At 37.8% G+C, this 10,792-nt stretch overlaps 1 protein-coding gene across 1 annotated transcript in view; it reads right to left on the minus strand.

Moving 5' to 3' along the window:
• LOC145784513 (putative E3 ubiquitin-protein ligase HERC1) overlaps positions 1–9,223 on the minus strand; it is a 61,191-nt gene extending 51,968 nt beyond the window's left edge. The window contains exons 1-12 of the mRNA XM_082596346.1: positions 8,905–9,223; positions 8,466–8,600; positions 7,916–8,033; positions 7,116–7,300; positions 6,640–6,799; positions 6,092–6,171; positions 4,356–4,501; positions 3,750–3,873; positions 2,997–3,168; positions 2,510–2,649; positions 679–840; positions 420–535 (exon numbers count right to left, since the gene is read on the minus strand). Of these exons, the coding sequence (XP_082452472.1) occupies positions 420–535; positions 679–840; positions 2,510–2,649; positions 2,997–3,168; positions 3,750–3,873; positions 4,356–4,501; positions 6,092–6,171; positions 6,640–6,799; positions 7,116–7,300; positions 7,916–8,033; positions 8,466–8,600; positions 8,905–9,159 (1,793 nt within the window). The 5' untranslated portion in view covers positions 9,160–9,223. The remainder of the gene's footprint in view (positions 1–419; positions 536–678; positions 841–2,509; positions 2,650–2,996; positions 3,169–3,749; positions 3,874–4,355; positions 4,502–6,091; positions 6,172–6,639; positions 6,800–7,115; positions 7,301–7,915; positions 8,034–8,465; positions 8,601–8,904) is intronic.
• Between the last annotated feature and the right edge of the window lie 1,569 nt (positions 9,224–10,792).

Consider the following 10,792-nt stretch of genomic DNA (forward strand, 5'->3'; position numbering starts at 1 on the left):
AAAATCTAAAATGCAACGATAGATAAAAGTGGAGGAGTCGCTGCAGACAACTGGTCGACATTGATGCTTCGAGGTGAAGACCATGCTTCTTGAAGCAAAATGGATGGAGAGAGGTCGTCTTTGATTAATGCTATTCCGAACAAAGAGGCTCTGAAATAGAAAGTTCCTAGCCAACAGAATCCGTCGTTTTGACATTGATTCAACGTTTGTGGACTGAAAAACTGACTGATTTGCGGCAAAGTATTGACTTAGCTTTGAGACCATCGGTATTTCAGAATAGGTAACTACAGAGCTGTCTTTGGTCGACCCTGATGTTTCAGGGTGAAGACCAGGCTTCTATGAAGCAAAATGGAGAGAGAGTTTTTCATATAGAAAATCTACAAGTGTATTTAAGACATTTAAAAAATCCAACCAGCAACCTGTAGACTCTGCTTGTATCGCCATGGCCAAGCTTTCCATTATCACCAGCCCCGAAGCTCCATATGGTTGCCTGGTCTTGTGACAGCACAAGAGTGTGAGAACTTCCACAGACAACCTAAAGAGAGGTTAAAAAGAACAACAATAACTACATGGAAATGAAAGAAGTAAAGTTTTTATCGCTGATTTTGTATAAAAATGAGGTGAGAATTGCAATAGTAAAGATGCTGAACGTATTGTATTTGAATGTGTGACACTTACAGATGCTGCAGTAGATATTTCTTTCACCAGCACTGGAACATTGCGGCTGGTATTATCTCCAAGCCCAAGTCGTCCATAATCTCCTTCGCCCCAGGTGAACAGTTGACCGTCCTGAGTAACGCAAGCAGAGTGCCGGTACCCGGCAGACACGGAAACCACCACCTGGAGAGATAACGAAATATTCAGCAGAAAATTCCAGATTTCAAGCAATGACCTAATGCAGTCTGGATAGACGTAATTGGTAAAAAAAAGAGTAACCAAAAGAAACCGAATGATCCCGTTTTCATCTAACCTATGTTAATGTCACCATAGGTTGGCCAGCGATAGACAATGCGAACAAATTTAGCCAATTCTCCAAAGAGAAGAAGAAAACTCTCAACAACAAAAAATATTTTGCGACAATGAATGGCAACCGAAGCAAACACAGCACCAGCTCAACAAACGTCTCAGAGCCGACACCAATTACTAAGAGAAACCATCATCCCGCTCTCTACATGAGATGTCTTGGGGCAAGCTATTTATGTTTCAGTTTGCAACCGAATGTTTTCCAATTGAAAGCCTGAAGAACGTTTCTCGAACCTTCGGGAACGTCTGGACTATGTCGAACAGTTTCACTAAACTATAGGACACAAAGAACACTTTTTTTTCACAATAACTTCTACAGCACAAATCAAAACGGTACAGAAATCGCAACAAAAAATTTTAGCTTTTGGGAGCCGCATCCTAACGTTGCAAGGTTTATATAATGTGACCGCCAAATCAAACATATCGTTAAATTAGAAAAAATTAAATTTAGTGTTATTTTTTTTAAATAATTACTAGTAAGCTAACAATGATCAGTTGCTCAATCATTGCACTTGCAGTCCAAAACAATACAATAAAGCTTTGATTGTTTGCGCTTTGACTGATCGTTTACCACAGCAATAACGAAAAATAAGATGACAACATTAACATGCATGTCCGTACTGATTTCAAATGAAAGAAATAAGCCAAACATAAATTGCTATTAACCAAAGGGTCGAACACGGATTGTAATGTATAAGTATATTCGAACCGTTTGAATGTCTCGCTAGTCACAATTAACTTTTTCGCAAACTTGCTTTGGCCATAGTGTCCTACTGAAAGAAACTGTCTCGGAACATTAATCACAGCTGTTAAAGCAGGGTCAATCAGAGGCGCGGAAATTACCATACTATTACTAATTGTCAGTTTCAATATTCTACTTGTAGCCAAGGCGTGGTTGTTTAAAACTATATCACCATCTATTTCATAAAATTACATCTGCTCGTTTACATAAACGTTGTGAGATTTTACGACAGGTCAAGGACGCCGATCAACTTTTGATTCGCGAAGTCAATCACTGCTTGTAGCGTTATAAGGTCGTTTGCCAACTGCAACACTAAAACCAACAAATTATAAAGCAAGATATTCAAGATAAACAAGGTATATAAGTAAGATAAACGTAAAGTAAGATAAACAAGAAAGACCCAAGAAAACGTGGAAAAGGCAAGTTGAGGAAGAAAGCAGCAAGGTGGGCTTGACAAGAGAGGACGCGTTGGACAGATCGATGTGGAGACAGGGTGTGAAGGCGATTGCGGCACTTGGAGGTGAATCCGGCCACCCTCGGTAACGGGGACATCACCGGATTAAAACTGGACTACTACTACTACATTCAAGAATTATCGCATTTGTACTTGACTGTCAATTCTGCGCAAAGGGTAAACTAACAAACGGCTTTATGAAGACAGTAAGAAAAAGACGATGAAGAAAAGAACAAGTTAAGGTAGCCAACACACTACCTGTGATGAGTTAACACAAAACAAGCACTTACTCTTCGAGCCAACGGTCCGGCAATCAATTTTGGTACTTTGTAAGTCAAGCTCGATCCATGACCCAGTTTTCCATAATCTCCATCTCCCCAAGAAAATACACTTCCTTCCGCAGTCAGGCCTAGTGTGTGACCGTCAGAACCTGTGTAAAAACACGAATGCCAGCTTAGTTAAGAAGCTAATTGGGGTATTTTATGAATGAAGAAACATTTTTGTCCCATTTAAACATGTAGTGATTGAAGAGAAAGCATTGAATTTAAGTCTGGCGGAAGAGAAATCTACATGTCGACCTTCAAGCATGACATGCATTGATATTATGATAAGGCACAAAAGCGTGCTCTCTATGAGCGACTATAACCCTTCGAGTATAATTATGAGCTCGACGCTTATATAACCAGGACACGAGTCAACGCAACACACATCGATATGCGAAAGATACAAGCCATCCAAGCATTAAGATTCGCAATGCTGATTGCTGATTCATTTTACCTTTAGATGAAGAAACTTTGCGAATGACATGCTCAGGGTTAAAGTTAATTTGCTTCAGTGTCGATTGGTTGTTTGAGTCTCCAAGACCAAGTCGTCCATAACTTCCTTTCCCACAAGAACGAACAGCACCATCGCTTGAGATGACGAACGTGCAATACTGTCCGGCCTCCAACTAACCGAATACAAATAACCAAATTAAATTCAATGATTCTTTGCAAGTTTATTTTTTATTCTTGTAAATTCTAGAGCCATAGAAAATTGAAAAATCCTGCGAGGACCGGCTATGCCAACACTGGGTTTAAGCAACTACAATGAAAATTTAACGTGGCTTTGCTGCATACCCGATATATATATGATATGGCAGTACTTCGAAATACACACCAGAAGTAGTTGCTTAAATGAAAACTAGTGATGAAAAATGTATTAAGCCACAGCATAAAGTGATATGAAAACAAATAGAAATTAATTTATATTATGTTTGTTTCTTATCCAACACACTTAAAGCCTACGTTGCCATCGGCACTGTACTGTACAACGATTGACCATTCCAGTGTAATCAAGTACAATGTTAGGCTACTTCAACTCCATACAAGTTGTATGCTTAACAACAACAGCCTGTAGTGTAATTGTTGTAAGGCCGTTAGTGAAACCAAAAGGAAGTTAGATGTATTTCGTTTTGCAGCTTTAGCGTTGCACCATTTCGCTGTGTTGGTACAATATTTTATATACAAAGTGACCATACAACTTACGTACCAGTTGAGTATTAGAAAAATTGTCCATTTTTTTCGGGTTTAAGACTTTTTCTGACCCGGGCTCGGCCAGTTGGTGGCTACTGTTGCTTCCCCAGGCAAACACTTCACAGTTCGAGTTGTCGATGCTGTCAACACAAAACAAACGAAAACTTGTTTTCATTAACATGCACATTGCACAAAGACACATAAATCCACGATTCCACGTCGTACAAGCTTGTAACAAAATTTTCAACACATCTGAACGCTATTCTTAGCAAAATGCACCAAACTTTGGTGCCATATTGCACAGAACGTTTGGGTTCATCGCTTTTGTGGAATATTCAAAAAATTAGTCAATAATTGAAGCTTTTTGCGCAGAACTTATTTTGATATTCACGACGGTAAAACAGCAGTGCTCAAACATACACGCTTCTATTATATCCTTTATAGTGATGGGTGAAAGTTTAGTTTGGGTCCAGTTAATTTGAAACCTATTTGAATTGGTCTGGACACCAACCAACTATTTTGATAATGTAGCTCTCAAGCATAGTGGAGAATGATTATTCTTAAAAAAATGCGGTACAAAAGCAAATACACATTTATACAGTACAAGTGCTGGAATGTGTACCTTTCTGAACCGTCATCAGTACACGATCGGGCGTATTCATGAGATAAGTTGACAAGCTGTTCCAAGAGTAAAATGGCAGCCACATCAATGGGAATGCGCGCTTGCTCCTTGTATTGCTCGGGCAATGTTGTGGAATTGACCGAACTCTGCATTAAGACGTAAGGTAAAACTTTCTGATGAAATTTCATGTTCATGCCACTGTTCAAACTTACAACATTTATCAAAAGCAATTAACTTTTTAAAGTGTGAAAGTAGGGGTGTTCAATTTCGATTTTCGATTCGATTTCGATTAAGGTGATATCGAAATTCGTTTTTCGTATCGGACATATTTGAAATTATAGCCGCCCTTTCAGCTGAACGAGGTTAAAAGTAACTCGAGTGGCGCGAAATCTGTCTTGTCACATTTTGAAAGCGAAAAAAGATTTCGACGCATGCGCATCGTCGATCACGTGACTACCACACGCTCTCGCGGATCCAACGGCCAGTCCTGCAGTCTAGGGATGCCAGGTTGGCATTTTTAATGCCAAATTTCACAAATTTCTCTCAAGAATGAAGATAGCTAGGTTGTGCAATAGCAGAAAGTGTAAGCTGAGCTTTGTCGCAGTTTTATCCATTTTTTACCGAATCCATAGGCGCCTAAGCCGTGGGGGCAGGGCCGTAGCCAGACCGCAGAGCAAGAGGGGGTCAACTTTTTTTAGGGGGGCCGAAAAAATTTAAATAGGCAAAATCATTATAATTGTAGCTGTTGCTCGAGAATGTTAAGATTTTGCCAAGGGGGGGGGGGGCGAAATTTTTTTCAGGGGGGCGAGGCCCCCTGTCTGGCTACGGGCCTGCGTGGGGGCCAGGCTCCCACGCATATTTCTGTGTGGGGCAACTTTTTATGCTGTATTAATACATAGAACAATAGATAAACTAGCGATCGGCAGCAGGAAAACACTTTTTGAATGCAAACCGCAACAGCTTCGCGATAAATAATCACTAGAACGAGTTGCGATGCTACAATCCAACAACAGACAACAAAATCTGTCATTTTTACATTGATTTAATGTCTGCAGACGCTGAATCAATGTAAAAATGACTGATTTTGCTGCCTGGGACATAGCAAAAATCTACCATTTCGTGTCGATTCAATGTCATCAGATGTTGAATGCACCCAAAAACAACATAATTTGCTACGTAGACGGAGTGTGCGTTTAGCTTTATGCGCTTGAAAACATACTCAATGTCGCTTTCGAGTCGAAACCTCTGCAGTGAAATGTCGCGGCAGTGAAATGTCGCGGCAGTGAAATGTCGCGGCAGTGAATCCCTCGCTGTGAAAATGAACTTGAAGTGTTTGGGATCCCAGCGACCTCGGCTTCAGCGGAGCGATCGTTTTCAAAAGCTGGCCTGACCGTCACGAAGCTGAGATCCCGACTGATGGGTGACCATGTCGCTTGTGTTCTTAAACACCAACATGGGCCTGGAGCTGTAGACGTTATTTTGTGTTCTTTTTTCGCAAATTTTTATCGCTTTTTTTTCGCGAATTTTCATGTCGTTTCTTTCAATAAAATCACATTTTGCAGTGTGGTGAATAGTTGTGATATTCGAAATCGAAATTCGGAAATCGAAAATAAACTGAATTACGAATTTCGAATATTCAAATAATCGAAATTGAACACCCCTATGTGAAAGACATGAAATTTAAGCTGCATTGAAAGAAGCTTCTATTATATTTTCAACTCTCCTCATACTCGTACCATTGATTTTGCAGTTGAGGTCAGTACTCGATTCATAACTTCCCTTGATATGGTCCGACTTTCGTTGTCATGGCCAGAAGCTTGAAATATTTGAAACTTAAACTGAGCATCACGGGCAACAATAAACAATATACAAACTTTTTGCAAAAGCATCATTGATTATAGTACAGTAAGATCAACGTTGATTTATGCAGAAGATTGTTGCTGCACCTTAGATCTCATATGAGTGATATTACCACAAGGCCAAAGGCCAACAACATATAATATGAAATTTGATAAGCAGTGTGTTGAGATTACCAAATGAAGACTTAGTACCGTAACCTTTTAAATAACCTTTGTTGCAACCTTTAACTATCGTACTTGAGTCAACAACACAAGAAGATATAATTCATATTATAGTACAACGATAGTGGTTCTCACTGCAATTTTGCAATGTAATTTTAAACCTTACGTTTTTTCTTTTGCATAAATTTAAAGGTAATGTGAGATTCATGAATAAAATACTTCCACAATATATTGAAACCATCAAAACAGTAATCAAGACTTACATTGGGCAGACACATTGAGAGCCATTGCAATCCAGTCAAGCAAATGTCTGAGAGAGCCACGCTGGTAAGCTAGAAGCAGTAACAGTTCGCAGGACACCTGACCCGCTTGGGCATTAGTTCCACATTGATAAGCCACAATGCCTTGAAGGAAGTCACTCACCTGATGAAGAGATATCATGTTAAACTCAAATCCTCGCTTTAAAACTTGATATATATACCAGAAACCACATAAATGTTCAATTAAGACACGTGACTGTAAACACGGTGAAGCATGGCCTTTGGTGAGGTAATAAATTACACAAGTGGAAAAACGTGCAAAACAACAGCACTTTAACGACCAGACAACGTGCAAGAAAAGGGAACCGCAAGCATGTATCTCCTGCTTGGTTTGCATTTCCTTGTTAATTTTGCTTCTTGGGTTTTAGATGTACCGTGGTAATGTAGGTTTTAACTTCCTATTTACAGTATATTCTCACTTGGTGCAAGCAGTCTAATCCCATTGAAGGTATTTTACTGTCATCAGCTAAGGATAAAGGTGGCAAGTTACTGACAACATCATACGCAGTTTGCAGTACATCAGTGCATATGGAATCAGCCAATGACGGCTCTGTCCAGCTGTGTTTTATCAGTGTAAACAAAAGGCGCAATCCAGTCCGCACACCTATAAATTTAAAAATTGTAGATATATATATACAACATTGCAAAACAAAAAATGACCACAAATACAGTATATAATTTCAATACAAGACTATTTGAACGATTAAATCTGCTTAATACAAGTCAAAGCCCTTCCAAAATTGGATAAACATAAAAACATACGGTACATAGCCTATTGTTCTTCCAATCAAAGACGTTATTTTCTATTTAAAGTAAGAACCTGTTTAGAAGTTGTTACAGGCTTTTCGTAAACAATCGCTTAAGTTTTGTTCAATTTGTTGAAAAGTTTTGAATTGAATGATATATACATTTTTAAAGCGTCATAATGCTGTTCTATCTATTTCTTGTCCTACTGAAATAAGTTTAATGCCAAAAACATTAGCAATCACACAGATTTAAGATATGATCCATGTTTTCACACAGAAAACAAACAAACTGAATTACAATAGCTACAATGAACATACATATAGTAGAAAAAGAATTTAAAAAAACACATGTAGTGGTTGCATTCTGTCCTAAGGTCACAATAAACTGCAAAGGGAATTAACTCTATCACAAATGCAATTCTTCTACAATCAAAAATTTAAAAAAAAAATGAAGATTCAAAACTTGATCTTACCCATTTCAATCAATGCATCAGACCCACTAACTTTAATGGAATCACTCTTTGCTGGAGAATGATTGCCAGAAGAGCATGCAACTATTTCATTAGCTGCATCTTCACAACTCTCAGATCCCTAGATATGCAAAAATGTTCATATAAGAAGTTGTTTTGTAAGGTAAACACAAAGTACCTTGCATACACTGTTCCTACAATAATTTATCCAGAACCTAACTTATATTTATAAATACAAGTCCAACTAACATATCAATAATTTTAATGCCAAATTTATCTTGCTATGTTTTCACTTCATACCGAGTCTACAAAAACATATTTACAGCAAGTCTTTGTAAGATGAAATTATTTTATCTTAATATATATGGTATTTTCACACAGTTAGAAAATGACAGAAGCTACAACTAATGTACCGGTATATAATCTGTGTTAAGATAAATTGTGCACAACCATACACCGAACCAGCTTGCATTCAAGTTATGAATGCACTTAAAATATATCTCAAACTACCAGTGTTTTAATTATAATTCATTTTACATATCCTGAGGTTCACCTGCACTTGCGAAGCTTCACTGACATTGTGGAATTTTACTGAACAGGCATGGAAAATCCTTTGCAGCACAGCAAGTTGTGTTTTTAGGTGATAGCCAAACAATGACTCTTCACAGACAACTTGTCCAAGTGCAATCTATAAAGCAATAACACTTATATTTGAATAAGATAAGATTATAACTTAAGATTATAAGTTGTGATTCTATTTGAATAAGGACCTTCTGATGATCCTCATTTAGGTAAAACAGGCTGTCAAGGGTTTAGATAGTAATAACTATATTTGATTTTATACAAACTTATATATACCGGTACATCAAAATTGCTATTTTTCTATGTACTTTGAAAAAAGTGAGCTTCAATCAAGCCATTCTTTTTAGCTAACAGTCAAATAAACATTACAAACAACATGCAATTATAGATATACAAAAACACATATATACCTGATTAGAAAGTAGAGCATCTATATAATGACGCTGTTCATCAAAACTAGGAAAATTCTTGTCAAAATGAGAGAGATGTACTTCCTGATCAACTAATGCTGAGTTTGCAACAAATGACAATTCTTTATTTTGTATAAGGTTATTGTAAAGCTTTTTAACTTTTTGCCGGTCATAAATTTTTTTAACCACTTCTTCTTTCAACCAATTGTGGTTAAGATAATCCATCCACTGAAGTTTAACAGTTAACTTATCCATTTTTAAAGTCAAGCATTCACATCCAACAGCACCGCAGCAATAATGGCAAGAAACTTCAAATATAGGATAGTTTGGCTCCTACTTCAATCTTCAAAACTATTTTTGCTTGCATACCTTTTGAATAGTACAGAGGCATGCAACTTTACAGTATACACAACAGAACAATATTGTACAGTTAAAGGTTAACAACAAACCACTCTGGGAAATATATAACAAGTTTATTTTTTCTATTTTTAGGAACTATATACATTACATATTATATATCTATCATAAATAAGACAAAAACATACATTATAATTTAGATTGACGTGTTACTTCTTCAACCATAAGCAGACGATACTCAGCAACAACATGGCATTTAACATGGTAAAAGAAACAAATAGCAAAAGTTTTGGCTATGGTAACGATTTATGCATCCATAAATAATATTGAAATTGTACTAATAGCTCACTGCTGCTATTCTTCTTCCCATTTCACACCACAATAAATTAGAGAAAATACCGTAGTCTTATTAGGTAGGATACACAAAAAACTAAGAAAAGGTCAATCAAGATTAACATATTTAAATTGTCTGTAAAAATAAATGCCAAATATAGAGCTCTGTCAAAACAAATCATGTTATACAATAGGCCTATGCATGTCAATGTTGAAGAGACTTGAAAGATGGTCACTATAGTCGACATAGTGAGTAACAACCTGCTCATACATAGCTGTATTCAAGGCAGTGACATCTAGAGCATGATAGCGACGGGGATGTCCCAAGAACGAGGCCTAAATTCTTGTGTAGCAGTTTATTACAATAAAAAAAAGAATGAATTGTCACCATCAGAACATAAAAAGAGACTGACCGGTCTGACACTAAAAATTAAACCACAACATAATGCAGAACAATGACTTCTACACCAGGAGCCAAACTTAAGGCTAAGTTCAGTAGTACAAAACGTTATACCCACAACGAGGCATACTGGTATACTGCCACACCGAGATATCCTCTTTGTGTCTGGGGTTAAAATGATGTAAAACGTAAAACGATGTGTATGTAACGAAGTCCAATTGCAATGTGATCAAGCACTCTGTGGAATTCCAATCCTAAGGCTGATGAAAAAAGCAAAGACACCGTGAGAAAAACACAGAAATGACCTATAAAGAGCCTGGGGGGGGGGGCTACACAGACTCCAGAACGGGTGCAACCTAGTTCGTACCCTGAACAGTTCGGACCCTCAGTTCGTACCCTGAAAAGATCGAGAGAAAAAATTAAAAAAAGCCGAAGTCGCTGATCGCAGTTTAATAGCACAAAGCCGAAGTCGCTGATCGGAGTTTCCGCAAACAAACTCGAGGGCTAGGGTTAGCGAAAACCGCGGAACTGCGGAAAAATATTTGCAGAAACTGCGATCAGCGAGGGTTAGAGCAGAGCATAGATTACTCGATGATTAGAGTTAAGGTTAGCCGAAACTGCGGTTAGCAAAACTGCTGAAAAATGTTTGCGGAAACTGCGATCAGCGAGGGTTAGGGTTAGAGCATAGATTGCTCTATAGTTAGGGTAAAGGTTAGCGGAAACTGCGGAAAAATGTTTGCGGAAACTGCAATCAGCGAGGGTTAGGGTTAGAGCATAGATTGCTCTATAGTTAGGGTT

The sequence above is a fragment of the Aplidium turbinatum genome, chromosome 15 (genome assembly GCF_918807975.1).
Source record: "Aplidium turbinatum chromosome 15, kaAplTurb1.1, whole genome shotgun sequence".
NCBI lineage: Eukaryota > Metazoa > Chordata > Ascidiacea > Aplousobranchia > Polyclinidae > Aplidium > Aplidium turbinatum.